Below are 21,475 nucleotides of genomic sequence, written 5' to 3'. Positions count from 1 at the left end.
CTCGTCTGTCTAACTCGGTCCATGATCTCGTCTGTCTAACTGATGACAGGGTCGAAGCAGGTCTCTTTGCTGATGCTGCGTTTGACTTTGAATGTGAGTTTGCGCGACCTCAGCTCAGCCTATCAGAAAACCGGGCCGGCCCATCTTGGTAAAGGGGGGTGGTTCTAAGGTATTTTAGATGTATTTCTAAGTTGAATGGGATTCTATGGGAAAATTGCACAACATGATATGTCTATAAAGTATCTAAATATGTGGGATATGGACCAACAACTGGGATATCTAACAGCAGTATAGGTAGGTGCTAAAACAGGTACAGGTCAAAATGGGGGATGTCCTCCTTTAAGTGCTCTTTGCTGAAACACAAACTCCAGATTGTGACTTTACGTTAATTAAATGGGGTTTATACAGCCATATTTATTGACAACCCCTACTTAATCAAATAACTGATGTTTTACCAAAAAATCTACACTATAGGTGTAAGCAGTGGTCCAAGTAAATAATTAAAAGTTACCAGCACAGCACACCCATTGACGATACATTAGAATTTGCTAACGGACTAAAAGATTATGCGGTAATGAGAAACGTGTGTTTCGGTAATGAGAGGCCCTTAGCTTCATCTGGAAGTAATAGGAGAATGACATTATGAACAAACAATTGACCTTCACCACTAAAGCCCATTCATGCCTCCATGTTGGTAATGGTTCTCTAAGTATTTGATTTTTTTTTGACATTTCGGTAATGACAAGGTCAAGTGTCAAAGGGGGTGTTTAAGAATAAGATCCTCATTCTGACGGCGTATAAGTAAAACATGTTAACTTGCTTTGTGCTCATCTAAGGACTACTACTCCATTAGATGATGCATCATGGGTGAATTAAACTTTATAAAAACAAATATTGGGAGTTTTTACAGCAACTTGAAGTGTTATGGTAATGAGAAATATGTCCACAGACACTTTATGAGAATCACCTATCTTTCACCACATGATTTAGGAACCTAATTTCAACTGTCCATTATTCCTGACTTAGAGAGGAACTATTTAGATTTTTTTTTTTAAGGAAAATGAACAGATTTTTTACAAATCACTTAATGTCAATAGCTCATTCACAGTGTGAATCCAACTAAGGATTGTTCACAGGGTAGGTGTTCCCATAGGATTGTTCACCTTATGGTTTTCCCATTAAGCACTTACACGTTTTTATATAAATATTTGAAACTTTTCAATTTCAATAGCTCGTCTTCAACCATGTGACCTACCAATCTTCAAGGACTGAATAGTTTGTGTCCCAGTTTTTAAGACAGTACTTACTGGTGTTACTCAGATCTCCTGTCTCCTCATCCTCCTCTTTCAACGTGACAGTAATCTCCCCCTCCTCCTTCACTCCGAAAACTCCTTCCTCCTCTTCCTCTTCTTTCACTGTAACATCTTCCTCTTCTTTCACTGTAACATCCTCCTCTTCTTTCACTCTGAAAGCTTCTTTCTCTTCTCTCACTGTAACATCCTCTTCTTCTTTCACTCTGAAAGCCTCTTCCTCTTCTTTCACTGTAACAACTTCTTCTTCTTTCACTGTAACAGCCTCGCCCTCTGCTTCTATTTTGACAGTAACAGCCTCCTCTTCCTCCTCCTCTTCCACGAGAGCTTCTTTCTCCGTCCAGCAGACCTCCTCTTCTTTAGCAGGAAGGGATCGACCTAGTGAGCTCATGGTCGGGGGTGTTAACTAGCTAACTAGCATTAGCGACTAGCCTAGTGCTAAGCTAACTTAGCAAGCCAGTTACCTGACAAATAACGTAAATATTACATGAAATGGGCCAACAAGTAGACACGACAGAAGTATGTTTAAAACACAGTGACTAATATACATCAAAACAGACTAAAAATATGTAATGTTCTCGGCAATGTTGGCTACGGAGGTGGCTGACTTACTGTTGATGAAGTGTCCCGTCCACTACATTATACGTCACCTTAACAGCATCGCCTGAAAAATGCACATCGCCATCTGCTGACTGGAGTGGGTAACGCAGTTCAGGAAAATAAATATTTTATGACAAAAAATATATTTTTCTTTTGTCTCATCGAAGTATAATATTACATGTAAACGTACAAAGAGAAGCATGTGTTGATTGATTAGTGCAGATTTTTACGAGTGAGAATGTAAATACTATATGACACTACAGTAGTAGGCCTGATTACCAACAATGACGAGACAGCCTACAGGGAGGAGGTGAGGACCCTGGCGGCGTGGTGCCAGGAAAATAACCTCTCCTCAACGTCAACAAAACGAAGGAGCTGATCGTGGACTTCAGGAGACAGCAGAGGGAGCACGCCCCTATACACGTTGACGGGACCGCAGTGGAGAAGGTGAAAATATTCAAGTTCCTCTGCGTACACATCACTGACAAACTGAAATGGTCCACCCACACAGACAGTACCGGGGGAAAAATACCCGCCCTCCAGGACACCTACAGCACCCGATGTCACAGGAAGGCCAAAAAGATCATCAAGGACATCAGCCTGTTCACCCCGCTATCATCCAGAAGGCGAAGTCAGTACAGGTACATCAAAGCTGGGACCGAGAGACTGAAAAACAGCTTCTATCTCAAGGCCATCAGACTGTTAAATAGCCATCACTAGCAGGTTTTGGCTTCGCCATTATGGGGTATTGTGTGTAGATTGATGAGGAAAATGTTTTATTTAATCAATTTTAGAATAAGGCTGTAACGTAACAAAATGTGGAACAAGGGAAGGGGTCTGAATACCTTCCGAATGGATGTACTAATCCGGTTCTGGACACTGGGTCATATTGTTTACCCAGTAATTTAGGTTGCAGTGATGCTGACATGAAATCAATACAGTAAGAATCTTTGCAGATGTATTTATGTATTAGGATCCCCTAATTAGCTGCCGAGGCAGGGGCTATTCTTCCTGGGGTCCAAAACAGGAATCAAAACACAAAAAATAAAATACATGATATACATACACTACCAGTCAAAAGTTTGGACACGCCTACTCATTCAAGGGTTTTTCTTTATTTTTTTTACTATTTTCTACATTGTAGAATAATAGTGAAGACATCAAAACTATGAAATAACACATATGTACTCCTGAGTGGCGCAGTGGTCTATTCCTGTGCCACTAGAGATCCTGGTTCGAATCCAGGCTCTGTCGCCGCCGGCCGCGACCGGGAGAGTCATGGGCGGCGCACAAGTCGTCCAGGGTAGGGGAGGGAATGGCCGGCAGGGATGTAGCTCAGTTGATAAAGCATGGCGTTTGCAACGCCAGGGTTGTGGGTTCGATTCCCACGGGGGGCCAGTATACTTTAAAAAAAATATGTATTCACTAACTGTAAGTCGCTCTGGATAAGAGCGTCTGCTAAATGACTAAAATGGAATCATGTAGTAACCAAAAAAGTGTTAAACAAATGAAAATATAATTTGAGATTCTTCAAATAGCCACCCTTTGCCTTGATGACAGCTTTGCACACTCTTGGCATTCTCTCAACCAGCTTCATGAGGTAGTCACCTAGAATGCATTTCAATTAACAGGTTTGCCTTGTTAAAAGTTAATTTGTGGAATGTCTTTCCTTCTTAATGCGTTTGAGCCAATCAGTTGTGATGTGACAGAGTTCAAGTCACAGACACATCTCAACATCAATTGTTCAGAGGGGACTTTGTGAATCAGGCCTTCATGGTCGAATTGCTGCAAAGAAACCACTACTAAAGGACACCAATAAGAAGAAGAGACCTGCTTGGGCCAAGAAACACGAGCACTGGACATTAGACCGGTGGAAATTTGTAATTTGGTCTGGAGTCCAAATTGGAGATTTTTGGTTCCAACCGCCGTGTCTTTGTGAGACACGGTGTGGGTGAAAGGATGATCTCTGCATGTGTATTTCCCACCGTAAACCATGGACGAGGAGGTGTTATGGTGTGGGGGTGCTTTGCTGGTGACACTGTCTGTGATTTTTTAGAATTCAAGGCACAATTAACCAGCATAGCTATCACAGCATTCTGCAGCGATTCGCCATCCCATCTGGTTTGGGGTTAGTGGGACTATCATTTGTTTTTCAACAGGACAATGACCCAACACACCTTCAGGCTGTGTAAGGGCTATTTTACCAAGAAGGAGAGTGATGGAGTGCTACATCAGATGACCTGGCCTCCACAATCCCCTGACCTCAACCCAATTGAGATGGTTTGGGATGAGGCGGACGGCAGAGTGAAGGAAAAGCAGCCAACAAGTGCTAAGCATATGTGTGAACTCCTTCAAGACTGTTGGAAAAGCATTCCAGGTGAAGCTGGTTGAGAGAATGCCAAGAGTGTGCAAAGCTGTCATCAAGGCAAAGGGTGGCTATTTGAAGAATCTCCAATATAAAATACCACTTTTTTGGTTACTACATGATTCCATATGTGTTATTTCATAGTTTTGATGTCTTCACTATTATTCTACAATGTAGAAAATAGTACAAATAAAGAAAAACCCTGGAATGAGTAGGTGTGTCCAAACTTTTGACTGGTACTGTAGCACTACATGAACATACTAATGTAGTCACTTAGCAGACGCTCCCATCTAGAGACCCACAGCTAGTGCATTCATCTCAAGATACCCAGGCCAGACAACCATATATCACAACCACTTATCACATTATCACTACATAATACAGTACAACATCTATAAAAATGGCTGTGTATCTTCACACTCCCCATAAGGTCTTTTTTTGTCTGTTTTTTTTTATCTGGGGTTAGTACGATCTTGAGTTACCTGGGGGGGTAGAGTTGTATGTATTTTACCCATTTTCGTGATATCCAATTGGTAGTTACTGTCTTGTCCCATTGCTGCAACTCACTTACGGACTCGGTTCTTGACACACTGCTCGCTTAACCCGGAAGCCAGCCGCACCTATGCGTTGGAGGAAACACCGAAGTCATCGTGCATGCGCCCGGCCCGCCACAAGGAGTTGCTAGAACGCGATGGGGCAAGGACATCCCGGCCGGCCAAACCCTCCCCTAACCCAGATGACGCTGCGCCACCTCATCGGTCTCCCGGTCGCGGCCGGCTGCGACACAGCCGGGTTTGTAGTAACGCCTCAAGCAGTGTGATGCAGTCCCTTAGACCACTGCGCCACTCGGGAGGCCCTGGCAGAGAGTTCCATGTAGTCATGGCTCTATTTAATACTGCGCCTTTCCCAGCCTCTGCTTCTACTTCTGCATTGCTTGCTGTTTGGGGTTTGAGGATGGGTTTCTGTACAGCACTTTGTGACATCTGCTGACGTAAATAAGGGCTTTATAAATAAAATGTGATTGATTGATTGATGTCCAGACAGGTGTGTGTGTGGGTGGGTGTTTGCTAGGTGTGTGTGATTGATTGATTGATTGTGGACCTGGGGACTGTGAAGAGACCGCTGGTTGCATGTCTTGTGTGGTACCCATGATTGTCCGAACCGTGTGCCAACTGCTTGATTAGACAGTTCGGCACCTTCAACACATCAACACCTCGCACAAAGACCAATAGTGATGCAGTCAATCTCTCCTCAACTTTGAGAAAGGACAGATTGACATGCATGTCATTGCCATTCGCCCTCCTTGTCCATCTAAGCGCTGTCGGTGCCTCCCCCTCCTTGATGACTTCCATCGACAGTCGGCTATTTTCACCTTACCGCTCCAACAGTATCTTTGCCTTTAGCTTGTTGACTAGGACACAAATTAACTCAATGAAACAAAACAACTACATTCAAGAGGCTTCAAGGTTAGAATAAAAAAAGAATCACATTCTATTAATCTAATAATCTACATTTTAAAATACCCAAATCATTGAATGAATGTCTAAGGGTTCAAGCTTGCATTCAATCAAAATCCATAATCAAAATAAAATACACATTTAAAAATATGATTTTAGACGAGATTGTACAAACTCCTCCTTATTCGTTACGGGTTCATATTTGCATTCAATCAATCAAAATCCATAATCAAAATATGATACATTTTAGACTTGATTGTACAATCTCCTCCCACCCCTGCTCCTTATTGGTTGCCACACCTCAGTCAACCTCGTCAACCTGAAAGGGGAGGGGCTAGCCCTTTAAATGCCCCCACCTGCAGTCATTAGGCCTCTTTCAGCCAAACCAGCATGGAACCCTAGAGATGCCTTATTGACTGTGAATATTGCATGAATGTGGTGTGTGGCGGCCAAGGTATCTCTTTAGTATTGTTATAGTAGATTTATATTGTTTGTAGTTACCTCTGATAAAGACTTCTTATTAATATATAAAGCCTGTTTATTGCTACAAATCTTACCAAATGTTGACTCATATTGTATATATACTGAACAAAAATATAAACGCAACATGCAACAATTTCACTGATTTTACTGAGTTACAGTTCATATGAGGAAATCAGTCAATTGAAATAGATTCCTTAGGCACTAATCTATGGATTTCACATGACTGGGAATACAGATATGCATCTGTTGGTCACAGATACCCCCCCCAAAAAATGGGCCTCAGGATGTCGTCACGGTATTTCTGTGCATTCAAATTGCCATAGATAAAATGCAATTGTGTTCATTGTCCGTAGCTTATGACTGCCCATACCATAACCCCACCGCCATCATGGGGCACTCTGTTCACAACGTTGACATCAGCAAACCGCTCGCCCACACGGTGCCATACACGTGGTCTGCGGTTGTGAGGCCAGTTGGACGCACTGCCAAATTCTCTAAAACGACGTTGGAGGCGGCTTATGGTAGAGACATGAACATTCAATTCTCTGGCAACAGCTCTAGTGGACATTCTGGTGGACATAAGGTTTCATATAAACAATTTGATTTAATATTTGTGAGTCAGGTTGCATAAACAAAAACACAAATTCCCAGTCAAAAACATATGTTTATTCGCTCATGTGATTTCAGGTCTTCTAACCAGGAAAATGTCTTTCCACAATGAGAGCAGTGGAATGGCTTATCTCCTGAATGTGTTCTTTCATGTGATTTCAGGTGCTCTAACTGGTTAAAACTCTTTCCACATTGGGAGCAGTGGTAAGACTTCTCTCCAGAGTGTATTCTGTTATGTATTTTCAGGCTACCTAACTGGGTGAAACACTTGCCACACTGAGAACATTGGTAAGGCTTTTCTCCTGTGTGTATTCTCTCATGTCTTTTCAGGTTAACTAACACGGTAAAACTCTTACCACATTGGGAACATTGGTAAGGTTTTTCTCCTTTGTGTATTCTCTCATGCCTTTTCAGGTTAACTAACATGGTAAAACTCCTTCCACAGTGGGAACATTGGAAAGGCTTTTCTCCTGTGTGTGTCCTCTCATGCTGTTTTAGGTTCCGTAACTTAGTAAAACTCTTTCCACAATGGGAACAGAGGTGTCGTCTTGCTGGTTTGGGCGTCTCTGGTTCTGGTTCCCCGGAAGGATTCTTCCCGCTGTCAGAGTGAGAATCTGGTCTCTCTCCTGTCAAAGACATATTATTTTGTTAAACAGAAAGACCTGAATGAAACCTACACATGATAAAACTTCCTATTAGGGTTGAAAAAATCTGGTAGCTTCCACAAAATTCAGAGGTTTTTCAGATATCCTGGAATGGAGGTAGAGGTCTTCACGGGTCCAAAAAGTTGGACCCGTTCCGAAAGGGACCTGGGGCTTTCCCACTTGATATGCATGAATAAAAATCTATATAAAGACCCATTCTGAACGGACCCTAGGACAACTAGACCTGTTCTCAACCCGAGTGAGGAAAGCACCAGCTACTTTATTAACCTGAGCTGATAAAGCACGAGAGGAGGGAGAGAGGTGCTAGGTTATTTATCAAATATGATTATGCTGTACCTGTCATGGACTGCATCAAACAGGGAGAAGCTAGTTACAGTGAGGGAAAAAAGTATCTGATCCCCTGCTGATTTTGTACGTTTGCCCACTGATGAAGACATGATCAGTCTATAATTTTAATGGTAGGTTTATTTGAACAGTGAGAGACAGAATAACAACAAAAAAAATCTAGAAAAACACATGTCAAAAATGTTATAAATTGATATGCATTTCAATGGCGACGGACGCTACCTGCCCCAATGTATAGTGCCAACTGCAATGTTTGGTGGAGGAGGAACAATTGTCTGGGGCTGTTTTTCATGGTTTGGGCTAAGCCATTAGTTCCAGTGAAGGGAAATCTTAACGCTCCAGCATACAATGACATTCTAGACGATTCTGTGCTTCCAACTTTGTGGCAACAGTTTGGGGAAGGCCCTTTCCTGTTTCAGCATGACAATGCCGCTGTGCACAAACAGAAATTGTTTGTCGAGATTGGTGTGGAAGAACCTGACTGGCCTGCACAGAACCCAGACCTCAACCCCATCGAACACCTAAAGGATGAATTGGAACGCCGACTGCGAGCCAGGCCTAATCACCCAACATCAGTGCCCGACCTCACTAATGCTCTTGTGGCTAAATGGAAGCAAGTCCCCGCAGCAATGTTCCAACATCTAGTGGAAAGCCTTCCCATTAGAGTGGAGGCTGTTATAGCAGCAAAGGGGGGACCAATTCCATATGAATACCAATGATTTCGGAATGATATGTTTGATGAGCAGGTGTCCACATACTTTTGGTCATGTATTGTATGATTGTTGATTTTAAAGCCTGTTTTAAAAATGTTTTCCGGTTGGCCTCTGTAGCAAAACATCAGTGTTCTTAAACTATCCCTTAAAAACTCTGGATGTCCTCATGTCATTGTATGTTTTTAAACTGTGGGGGTTAGTGGGTGTGGCCTGGAATGTTGCTTGGATTGACTTGAGATTGTGACTGTTTTAGAGGTTCCCATTCCCTATCGGTAGAACGGCTATCTACTAGGGTGAATATCTCAGGTATTTCCTTGATTTCTGGCATCCTCTCTGTGCACCTTCTCAGGTCGCATTGGAGGAGATCATCACCTCAGAACTTCTCCTCCAATGAGGATGCGAGAAATCGAGGAAAGACTTTAGGGCGGCAGGTAACCTGGCGTTGGGCCAGTAACCGAAAGGTTGATGGTTCGAATCCCCCGGCCGACTAGCTGATAAATCTCTCTTTGTGTCCTTGAGCAAGGAACTTAACTCTAATTGCTCCTGTATGTCGCCCTGGATAAGAGCGTCTGCTAAATGACTAACATGTAAAACTGTTATCAGAACAAGTAATCACAGTTTCATACTCCTTTATCTTGATGACTAGTACACAAATTAACTCAATGAAATACAACTAAATTAAAGAGGTTTGAAGGTTATTGTTTAATTTACAATTTGAAATATCCATATAAAAAAATTAACATCTAGCAGTTTATATCCAATCAAAGTTTATAATCAAAACAAAATAGAAATTGTATTTGTTCAAATCTGATGTTAGATATGACCATGCCTCAAGATGAAGAATAGAAAATCAAATGTAGGCCATATTTGTGAGCATGTTTTAATATATACAATTAGATCTCATGACAAAAACACAAATTCTCAGTCAAAACCATAAGTTAGAAAACATCCTCTCTTTTCTCTCATGTGATTTCAGGTCCTCTGAAAATGTATTTCCACAATGAGTAGAGTGACCTGAAGAGTATGTATTCTCTCATGCTCTTTCAGGAACCTTAACTGGGTAAAACTCTTTCCACACTGGGAGCAGAGTTGAGGCTACCATCATTTGTGTTTCCCCTCATGTGTTATCAGGTACCCTAAATGGGTAAAACCCTTTCCACACTGAGAGCATTGGAAAGGCTTCTCTCCTGTGTGTGTCCTCTCATGACTTTTCAGATTCCCTAACTGGATACAACTCTTTCCACACTGAGAGCATTGGAACGGCTTCTCTCCTGTGTGTGTTCTCTCATGTGCTTTCAGGTTCCTTAATTGGGTAAAACACTTTGCACACTGAGAGCATTGGAAAAGCTTCTCTCCTGTGTGTACTCTCTCATGTGTTCTCAGGTTTTTTAACCGGGTAAAACTCTTTCCACACTGAGAGCATTGGAAAAGCTTATCTCCTGTGTGTACTCTCTCATGTGTTCTCCGGTCCCCTGATTGGGAAAATCTCTTTCCACACTGGGAGCATTGGAAAGGCTTCTCCCCTGTGTGTGTCATCTCATGCTTTCTCAGATTCCATAGCCGGGTAAAACTCTTTCCACACTGAGAGCAGTTGTAAGACTTCTTCACTGCATGTGTTCTCTTATGGTTTTTAAGGCTACCTAAATGGGTAAAACTCTTTCCACACTGGGAACAGGGGTGTCGTCTCGCTGGTTCAGATGTCTCTGGTTCCTCTGAGTCTGTTCTCTCTTCTGCCAAAGACAAACAGAGTGGTTAAACAGGGAGACCTGAATGAAATCTCCACATACATTTCCATTTGAGTCATTTAGCAGACCCTCTTATCCAGAGAGACTTACAGTCAAGTGCTCTTTGCATGTGATGCATTTGCTCTATTGTTTACATTTGCATTGCCCATGTATTTTAGTGTGTGGCTTTAAGGGAATAGTACGGTCACTATCCAGAGCAACTTGCAGTTAGTGCATCCATCTTAAGGCAGCTAGGTGAGACAACCACAACAGTGATAGTAAATACATTTTCCCTCAATGAAATAGCACATGTTTTGGTCACAGTAATTTTTGTCCCATAATAGAACCAGGCTAATAATGACAAATGTGTTTTTCCATTTATTTGGATAGATTTTCTGTAACAGCAACAACAACAACATAAGTATTCAGACCCTTTACTTTGAGACGGGAAATTCAGCTCAGGTGCATCCTGTTTCCATTGATCATCCTTGAGAAGTATCTACAACTTGATTGGAGTCCACCTAAGGTTCTTCCTCTTCTTTCACTAAATTCTCTTCTTTCAATGTGATCACCTCCTCTTCTTCCTTTTTTATTCTGAAAGCTTCTTCCTCTCCTTTAAATGTAATATCATCATCTTCATATTCTTTTACGATAATGTTCAGCCCCAGAGCTTCTTTCTCAGTATATCTTAGTGAGCTCATGGTCGGGGATGTTAGCTAGCTAGATAGTTAGCATTAGCATAGTCCAGTAAAGTTATCAATGTAACAAATTAGCCAATTTAATTGAGCACGCAAATTACGTTTTTTAACTAGTAAACAGAATTATTTTTAAAAACACTGACATTAATATACACAAGATTGCAGTGGCGGCTCCTGAAAAAATTCTCAGGAGGGGCAATTTTTCTGATGATTTAGGTGACCTACACACATTTTAAAAAAGATATGTCCAGCAACAACATGAAGACAGGGGCAGCATATAAGTCAATACCAGAAGCATTTATTGACTGATCTGGGGAGATGGATTCCAGTTTCTGTGACAGATTATAAATAATCTCTGATGCCTTTGTTATATTAGCTTTTGGTTGAATGTACTGTCGTAGTAAATATATAATGTTATAGCTTGGTCTGACTAAAATCTTGTGCATGACCCATTTTGTGTTGGGCGTTTGTTTTCAATCAATGCTGTTCCTATCCTATAACAATGGACAAAAGAGTCCTATCTTGTCAGCCTTGTCAGCAGGTGGCCAAGGACAACACCCACGCCATAGGTCTCTCAGTTCTTCCAACTCACGAAGTTCTTGCTCTGAGGACACACACACACACACACACACACACACACACACATCATCACTGATAACACACACACACACATCATCACTGTTAAACACACACACACACACACACACACACACACACACAAAAAATCCCCTCTCTTTAGGCTGAACATTTGAAGACAGAGAACCCGACTCAGAGCCAATGCAACAGTGGAGGGGACCTCGCCCAACTCATCAGGACCAATCAGAAGATCAGAACTACTAGATTCAACCTACATCATTTATTGTATAAAATGTCTGCACACAATGTTTTCGGGGCTCTCTTCTCCCTAAGAGTTTGACGAACGAGTCCGTGCACGCGATTCCAGATATCTTTACCTCTGAATAAACTGCCTTTATTATACCATATCCACCCTGTCCAAAGTCTCTACTTGGTCTCAGTTCTCCAGTAAACTTGTGATTATCAACAGTACACAACGGTAACAAACAATTGGGGGAACTCACGGGGCAGATAGTAAGGTCGCAATGACACAGAAAGCAGTTCAATGTCGGGGTACAGAGTCGCTCTCTTACCAGGATCGCGGTCCGCTCTGACCAGGGTGAAGCCGGCCGGCTCCACTTCTCTGTCCGGGACTCTGTCATCCAGCCAAGTCTCCCAGCTGTATTGGGATTCCGCTGCCAGCAGCGTTTTCATTATTTAGTCCGTTCGTAGCGGTATGTACACGATCAACAAGATCAGTCCAAACCAACCACTGGAAATCCATGGTTGGCAGAATGTTTGTAAACTAAGTCTACAAATTAAAAACATAAAATAACGCCACACTGTAGGTCGCAACAGAGACGCTGCTAGCCGCTATTGTCTTAGTTACGTTTCATGGTTACGTCACGTATGACGAAAGCGCGTAAGTGCAAGCCCACAGACACCCATAGAGAATGTATTGAAAGCTTTGAAATTTGAAAAAAATAGATTTTACATGACAGGCTATGAGAGACTTCTGGGCGATTTTCAACTTGACTGAAATCGCCCCAAAAACGGGCGGGGCCATTTGAAGCACGACTTTAGCCTGATTTGACATTTAGTGGCTGGCAGATCAGACGTGAACACTGATAACTACTGTTGCCGTGATATAATTGATTAGAAAAAAAATCCCTTCCTTTTCCCGTTTGGCAGTGCGTCGCCCATATCGCCCTATTGAACAGGCCGTCCCTGCAAGATTGTCTAAAGTGTTTCGGTTTTATGTTCGCTAGCAAGCAACCGACGTGGTTGAATCAGAAGTCTGCCGTCCACTAGATCACCTGAAAGCCTCACATCGCCATCTGTTGACTGGAGTATTTTTTTTTTACCAGGTAGGCCAGTTGAGAACAAGTTCTCATTTACAACTGCGACCTGGCCAAGATAAAGCAAAGCAGTGCGATAAAAACAACAACACAGAGTTACATATGGGATAAATAAAAACGTACAGTCAATAACACAATAGAAAAATAGAAAATCTATATACAGTGTGTGCAAATGTAGTAAGTTATGGAGGTAAGGCAATAAATAGGCCATAGTGCAAAATAATTACAATTTAGTATTAACGCTGGAGTGATAGATGTGCAGAAGATGCTGTGCAAATAGAGATACTGGGGTGCAAATTAGTAAAATAAATAACAATATGGGGATGAGGTAGTTGGGTGGGCTAATTACAGATGGGCTGTGTACAGGTGCAGTTATCGGTAAGCTGCTCTGACAACTGATGCTTAATGTTAGTGAGGGAGATAAGAGTCTCCAGTTTCAGAGATTTTTGCAGTTCGTTCCAGTCATTGGCAGCAGAGAACTGGAAGGAATGGCGGCCAAAGGAGGTGTTGGCTTTGGGGATGACCAGTGAGATATACCTGCTGGAGCGCATACTACGGGTGGGTGATGCTATGGTGACCAATTTTATTTTTATTTTACCTTTATTTAACTAGGCAAGTCAGTTAAGAACAAATTCTTATTTACATTGACGGCCTACACCGGCCAAACCCGGACAACGCTGGGCCAATTATGCGCCGCCCTATGGGACTCCCAATCACGGCCGGTTGTGATTCAGCCTGGAATCGAACCAGGGGGTCTGTAGTGAGCTAAGATAAGGCAGGGATTTGCCTAGCAGTGATTTATAGATGACCTGGAGCCAGTGGGTTTGGCGACGAATATGTAGTGAGGGCCAGCCAACGAGAGCGTACAGGTCACAATGGTGGGTAGTATATGGGGCTTTGGTGACAAAACGGATGGCACTGTGATAGACTACTTCCAATTTGCTGAGTAGAGTGTTGGAGGCTATTTTGTAAATGACATTGCCGAAGTCAAGGATCGGTAGGATAATCAGTTTTACGAGGGCATGTTTGGCAGCATGAGTGAAGGAGGCTTTGTTGCGAAATAAGAAGCCAATTCTAGATTTAACTTTGGATTGGAGATGCTTAATGTGAGTCTGGAAGGAGAGTTTACGGTCTAACCAGACACCTAGGTATTTGCAGTTGTCCACATATTCTAAGTCAGACCTGCCGAGACTAGTGATTCTAGTCGGGCGGATGCAAGCAGCGTTCGATTGAAAAGCATGCATTTAGTTTTACTAGTGTTTAAGAGCAGTTGAAGGCTACTGAAGGATTGTTGTATGGCATTGAAGCTCGTTTGGAGGTTTGTTAACACAGTGTCCAATGAAGGGCCAGATGTATACAAAATGGTGTTGTCTGCGTAGAGGTGGATCTGAGAGTCACCAGCAGCAAGAGCGACATCATTGACATACACAGAGAATAGAGTGGGCCCGAGAATTGAACCCTGTGGCACACCCATAGAGACTGCCAGAGGTCCAGACAACAGGCCCTCCGATTTGACACATTGAACTCTATCTGAGAAGTAGTTGGTGAACCAGGCGAGGCAGTCATTTGAGAAACCAAGGCCAGGTCGATGAAGACGGCTGCACAGTACTGTCCTTTATCGATCGCGGTTATAATATTGTTTAGGACCTTGAGCGTGGCTGAGGTGCACCCATGACCAGCTCGGAATCCAGATTGCCTAGCGGAGAAGGTACGGTGGGATTCGAAATGGTCGGTGATCTGTTTATTAACTTGGCTTTCAAAGACTTTCGAAAGGCAGGGCAGGATGGATATAGGTCTGTAACAGTTTGGATCTAGAGTGTCACCCACTTTGAAGAGGGGGATGAGCAGCTTTCCAATCTCTGGGGATCTCAGACGATACGAAAGAGAGGTTGAACAGGCAATTTCGGCGGCGGATTTTGCAGCTCTTTCAGAACATCAGCTATCTGAATTTGGGTGAAGGAGAAGCGGGGGGGGCATGGACAAGTTGTAGGGGTAGAGGTAGCCAGGTGGAAAACATGGCCAGCCGTAACAAAATGCTTGTTGAAATTCTCGATTATCGTAGATTTATCGTTGGTGATAGTGTTTCCTAGCCTCAGTGCAGTGGGCAGCTGGGAGGAGGTGTGCTTATTCTCCATGGAATTTACAGTATACCAAAACGTTTTGGAGTTAGTGCTACAGGATGCACATTTCTGTTTGAAAAAGCTAGCCTTTGCTTTCCTAACTGATTGTGTATATTGGTTCCTGACTTCCCTGAAAAGTTACATATCGCGGGGGCTGTTCGATACTAATGTAGTACGCCACAGGATGTTTTTGTGCTGGTCAAGGGCAGTCAAGTCTTGGGTGAACCAGGGGCTATATCTGTTCTTAGTTCAGAATTTTTTTGAATGGGGCATGCTTATTTAAGATGGAGAGGAAAGCACTTTTAAAGAACAACCAGGCATCCTCTACTGACAGAATGAGGTCAATATCCTGCAAGGATACTCGGGCCAGGTCAATTAGAAAGGCCTGCTCGCTGAAGTGTTTTAGGGAGCGTTTGACAGTGATGAGGGGTGGTCGTTTGACCACGGACCCATTACGGACGCAGGCAATGAGGCAGTGATCGCTGAGATCCTGGTTGAAGACAGATGAGGTGTATTTAGAGGCTAAATTAGTCAGGATGATATCGATGAGGGTGCCATGTTTACGGATTTAGGGTTGTTAATTGATAATTAAATGATAATTTGTGTGAGATTGAGGGCATCTAGTTTAGATTGTAGGATGGCCGGGGTGTTAAGCATATCCCAGTTTAGGTCACCAAGCAGTATGAACTCTGAGGATAGATGGGGGGCAATCAATTCACATATGGTGTCCAAGGCACAGCTGGGGGCTGAGGGGGCTCTGTAGCAAGCGGCAACAGTGAGAGACTTATTTCTGTAACGCAGATTTGAAAAATGTCCATTACATCGTTTATTCTGGCAAACAATGTCGTAAGTAGTCATTTAAAAACAATCAGATGCTATGTTCTCTCTTACTTCTTACAGCCAATACTTTCCTCCAGGATTGAGCTGCCCATTAGGCAGGATTAGGTGACAGATTGACTAGGGTGGCATATTCCGAGCTAAATTGACCAAGACACATCGCTAACAACACATAAACACCTCACATAATTCTGCCCCAAAAACAATGAAAACTTTTCTCACCCAGCGGCATATGGGTTAGTTAACTGAGCTGCCACATGAAGCAGTGCCCCCTTTGCCAAAGGCAACGTGGACAGACAGGGCTCTACCTGTGTAGACCACATGCCCCTTTGCCCTTCCAGTCTCCAAAGTGCCCTTTTGGGTGGTGTTATAATTTGTATAGTTTTTTGGTAGTAGTTGTTCTGAACCCACTGCCCCCAAGTCGTCGTTAAATCTGCCTGAGGGATTTACTTTCTGAAGAGGAAACAGCGCTGAATTATAATGGCGCCAGAGGAGATGGCTGCTGTTTTACTCCTAACCAGTTATGCTGTTGTGTGTTTTTTTTTGTTGCGTTATTTGTAATTTATTCTGTACATAATGTTTCTGCCACCCTATCATATGACCGAAAAGAGCTTCTGGATATCAGGACAGCGATTACTTACTTCGTACTGGACAAATATTTTTTTCTTTAATGAGTCGGACGTGAAGGATTTACTTCAGACACCCGACAAGGCCCAAATCCCCGTCATTCGCATGAAGACGAGACGGAGATATCGGGACGTAGGTCGGGGTGCCTTGTAAGGATCCGACAGCGAGTGGGTAATCTGCCTCTACCATCGGTCCTATTAGCCAACGTAAAATCATTGGATAATAAAATGGATGAGCTCCGATCAAGAATATCCTACCAACCGGACATTAAAAACTGTAATATCTTATGTTTCACCGAGTCGTGGCTGAACGACGACATGGAAAACATACAGCTGGCGGTGCATCGGCAAGATAGAACAGCTGCCTCCGGTAAGACAAGGGGTGGTGGTCTGTGTATATTTGTAAATAACAGCTGGTGCACAAAATCTAATATTAAGGAAGTTTTGCTCGCCTGAGGTAGAGTATCTCATGATATGCTGTAGATCACACTATTTACCAAGAGAGTTTTCATCTATATTTTTCGTAGCTGTGAATTTACCACCACGAACCGATGCTGGCACTAAGACCGCACTCAACAAGCTGTATACGACCATAAGCAAACAAGAAAAAGCTCATCCAGAAGCGACGCTCCTAGTGGCCGGGGACTTTAATGCAGGGAAACTTAAATCCCGTTTCACCTCATTTCTACCAGCATGTGAAATGTGCAACCAGAGGGAAAAAAATCTAGACCACCTTTCCTCCACACACAGAGACACGTACAAAGCTCTGCCTCGCCCTCCATTTGGCGAGTTTGACCATAGTTCTATCCTCCTGATTCCTGCTTACAAGCAAAAACTAAAGAAGGAGGTACCAGTGACTCGCTCACTACAGAAGTGGTCAGATGACGCAGATGCTAAGCTACAGGACTGTTTTGCTAGCACAGACTGGAAAATGTTCCGGGATTCTTCCGATGGCATTGAGGAGTACACCAAATCAGTCACTGGCTTCCTCAATAAGTGCATCGATGACGTCATCCCCACAGTGACCGTACATACATACCCCAACCAGAAGCCATGGATTACAGGCAACATCCGCACTGCGCTAAAGGGTAGAGCTGCCGCTTTCAAGGAGCGGGACTCTAACCCAGACGCTTATAAGAAATCCCGCTATGCCCTCCGACAAACCATCAAACAGGCAAAGCGTCAATAAAGGACTAAGATTGAATCGTACGACACCAGCTACGACGCTCGTCGGATGTGGCAAGGCTTGCAAACTATTACGGACTACAAAGGGAAGCACAGCCACAAACTGCCCAGTGACACAAGCCTACCAGACGAGCTAAATTACTTCTATGCTCGCTTCGAGGCAAGTAACACTGAAACATGCATGAGAGCATCAGCTGTTCCAGATGACTGTGTGATCACGCTCTCCGTAGTCGATGTGAGTAAGACCTTTAAACAGGTCAACGTTCACAAGGCCGCATGGCCAGACGGATTACCAGGACGTGTACTCCGAGCATGCGCTGACCAACTGGCAAGTGTCTTCCCTGACATTTTCAACCTCTCCCTGTCTGAGTCTGTAATACCAACATGTTTCAAGCAGACCACCATAGTCCATGTGCCCAAGAACACTAAGGTAACCTGCCTAAATGACTACCGACCCGTAGCACTCACGTCTGTAGCCATGAAGTGCTTTGAAAGGCTGGTCATGGCTCACATCAGCACAATTATCCCAGAAACCCTAGACCCACTCCAATTTGCATATCGCCCTAACAGATCCACAGATGATGCAATCTCTATTGCGCTCCACACTGCCCTTTCACACCTGGACAAAAGGAACACCTATGTGAGAATGCTATTCATTGACTACAGCTCAGCGTTCAACACCATAGTGCCCTCAAAGCTCATCACTAAGCTAAGGACCCTGGGACTAAACACCTCCCTCTCCAACTGGATCCTGGACTTCCTGACGGGCCGCCACCCAGGTGGTAAGGGTAGGTAACAACACATCTGCCACGCTGATCCTCAACACGGGGGCCCCTCAGGGGTGCGTGCTCAGTCCCCTCCTGTACTCCCTGTTCACTCATGACTGCATGGCCAGGCATGACTCCAACACCATCATTAAGTTTGCCGACGACACAACAGTGGTAGGCCTGATCACCGACAACAACGAGACAGCCTATAGGGAGGAGGTCAGAGACCTGGCCGTGTGGTGCCAGGACAGCAACCTTTCCCTCAACGTGAACAAGACAAAGGAGATGATTGTGGACTACGGGAAAAAGAAGAGGACCGAGCACACCCCCATTCTCATCGACGAGGCCGTAGTGGAGCAGGTTGAGAGCTTCAAGTTCCTTGGTGTCCACATCACTAACAAACTAACATGGTCCAAGCACACCAAGACAGTCGTGAAGAGTGCACAACAAAACCTATTCCCCCTAAGGAGACTGAAAAGATTTGGCATGGGTCCTCAGAGCCTCAAAAGGTTTTACAGCTGCACCATCGAGAGCATCCTGACTGGTTGCATCACTGCCTGGTATGGCAACTGCTCGGCCTCCGACCACAAGGCACTACAGAGGGTAGAGCGTACGGCCCAGTACATCACAGGGGCCAAGCTTCCTGCCATCCAGGACCTCTATACCAGGCGGTGTCAGAGGAAGACCCTAAAAATTGTCAGAGACTCCAGCCACCCTAGTCATAAACTGTTCTCTCTACTACCGCACGGCAAGCGGTACCGGAGCGCCAAGTCTAGGTCCAAGAGGCTTCTAAACAGCTTCTACACCCAAGCCTCCTGAACATCTAATCAAATAGCTATCCAGACTATTTGCACTGCCCCCCACCCCTCTTTTACGCTGCTGCTACTCTCTGTTATTATCTATGCATAGTCAATTTAATAACTCTACCTACATGTACATATTACCTCAATTACCTCGACTAACCGGTGCCCCCGCACATTGACTCCGTGCCGGTACCCCCTGTATATAGCTTCGCTATTGTTCTTTTTACTGCTGCTCTTTAATTATTTGTTACTTTTATTTCGTATTATTTAATTTGTCAAATAGAAACTCTAATTTGCAACCGTTGGACTAATGTTTACATCCTAGATCAGCTAGATGCAGGCAAGAGTGTACAAGGCGGTATTGAATGTGTCGCTGTCTGTCCATGTGTCACCTCAACATTTTCTCTCAACCTGTGTGCACCTACGTTGTGTAATCGTTCATCCGTAGGCTAGGGTGCAGTAACCTCATGAATGGTATAGAGAAAATTCAAGTATCATGTAGTAGCCTAAACCTATCGCTGTTACATTGAGCTGGGTGAATGGAATATGGAATGACAGTCGTCCAATATGCTGTAATAGAAATACACACTTAATTTTTACGCCCTCAAGAAACACTTTAATTTTAACTAAATCCTGTGTAACAACTAGTAAGTACATTGTATTTATTCAGATATTACATGTACTCTGGTGTACTTTAGTGTTTATCCTCCCACTTGGATCACACTTCCAGAAGCTTTAAAATGAGGGCCGGTTGTCAGAATGGGTAATGACTGTTTAAGGGCACATTAGTTACAACTCAAGTACCTCTCAAGATACACTTCATTTTAACTAGCTAAATCCTGTGTAACAACTAGTAATGACGTTGTACTTAGGTAAACATTAGATGTACTACGCTTTGAAAACTGTGTTTTTTCCACATCTGGGATGACACTCACATTACATCTGTTTTCATAAGCTCGGCCAAGTTAACCCAGATGGTACGTTTTATTTTGAGGGAAAGTGCTAGCAACAACGTTGACTGGAGATTTATTTTAGAGAATCTTACTTCTTACAGCAATACCTTCCTCTATACCAGCCAATACACCAGCCAATACCTTCCTCTATACCAGCCAATTCCTTTCTCTATACCAGCCAATACCTTCCTCTATACCAGCCAATACCTTCCTCTATACCAGCCAATACCTTCCTCTATACCAGTAGATACCTTCCTCTATACCAGTAGATACCTTCCTCTATACCAGCCAATACCTTCCTCTATACCAGTAGATACCTTCCTCTATACCAGCCAATACCTTCCTCTATACCAGCCAATACCTTCCTCTATCCCAGCCAATACCTTCCTCTATACCAGTAGATACCTTCCTCTATACCAGCCAATACCTTCCTCTATACCAGTAGATACCTTCCTCTATACCAGCCAATACCTTCCTCTATACCAGTAGATACCTTCCTCTATACCAGCCAATACCTTCCTCTATACCAGTAGATACCTTCCTCTATACCAGCCAATACCTTCCTCTATACCAGCCAATACCTTCCTCTATACCAGTAGATACCTTCCTCTATACCAGCCAATACCTTCCTCTATACCAGTAGATACCTTCCTCTATACCAGCCAATACCTTCCTCTATACCAGCCAATACCTTCCTCTATACCAGCCAATACCTTCCTCTATACCAGCCAATACCTTCCTCTATACCAGTAGATACCTTCCTCTATACCAGCCAATACCTTCCTCTATACCAGTAGATACCTTCCTCTATACCAGTAGATACCTTCCTCTATACCAGTAGATACCTTCCTCTATAGTCTCCCGAGTGGTGCAGTGGTCTAAGGCCACTAGAGATCCTGGTTCGAATCCAGGCTCTGTCGTAGCCGGCCGCGACCGGGAGACCCATGGGGCGGCGCACAATTGGCCCAGCGTCGTCCAGGGTAGGGGAGGGAATGGCTGGCAGGGAGGTAGCTCAGTTGGTAGAGCATGGTGTTTGCAACGCCAGGGTTGTGGGTTCGATTCCCACGGGGGGCCAGTATAAAAATAAAATAAAAATAATAATGTTTGCACTCACTAACTGTAAGTCGCTCTGGATAAGAGTGTCTGCTAAATGACTAAAATGTATACCAGTAGATACCTTCCTCTATACCAGCCAATACCTTCCTCTATACCAGTAGATACCAGCCAATACCTTCCTCTATACCAGTAGATATCTTCCTAGATACCAGCCGATACCTTCCTCTATACCAGTTGATACCTTCC

The 21,475-nt window shown here is 43.6% G+C and overlaps 1 protein-coding gene across 1 annotated transcript in view; it reads right to left on the bottom strand.

Annotated features, from left to right (window-relative positions):
• Positions 1-9,301: 9,301 nt before the first annotated feature.
• The window catches only part of LOC121533052 (gastrula zinc finger protein XlCGF7.1-like), a 75,285-nt gene continuing 63,111 nt past the window's right edge, over positions 9,302-21,475 (bottom strand). The window contains exon 2 of the mRNA XM_045216570.1: positions 9,302-10,277. Within this exon, the coding sequence (XP_045072505.1) occupies positions 9,649-10,277 (629 nt within the window). The 3' untranslated portion in view covers positions 9,302-9,648. The remainder of the gene's footprint in view (positions 10,278-21,475) is intronic.

This window comes from Coregonus clupeaformis, unplaced genomic scaffold (genome assembly GCF_020615455.1).
Source record: "Coregonus clupeaformis isolate EN_2021a unplaced genomic scaffold, ASM2061545v1 scaf0740, whole genome shotgun sequence".
Classification (NCBI taxonomy): domain Eukaryota; kingdom Metazoa; phylum Chordata; class Actinopteri; order Salmoniformes; family Salmonidae; genus Coregonus; species Coregonus clupeaformis.
Note: the sequence above shows the minus strand (reverse complement) of the source record. Positions and strands in the feature narration are given on the sequence as shown.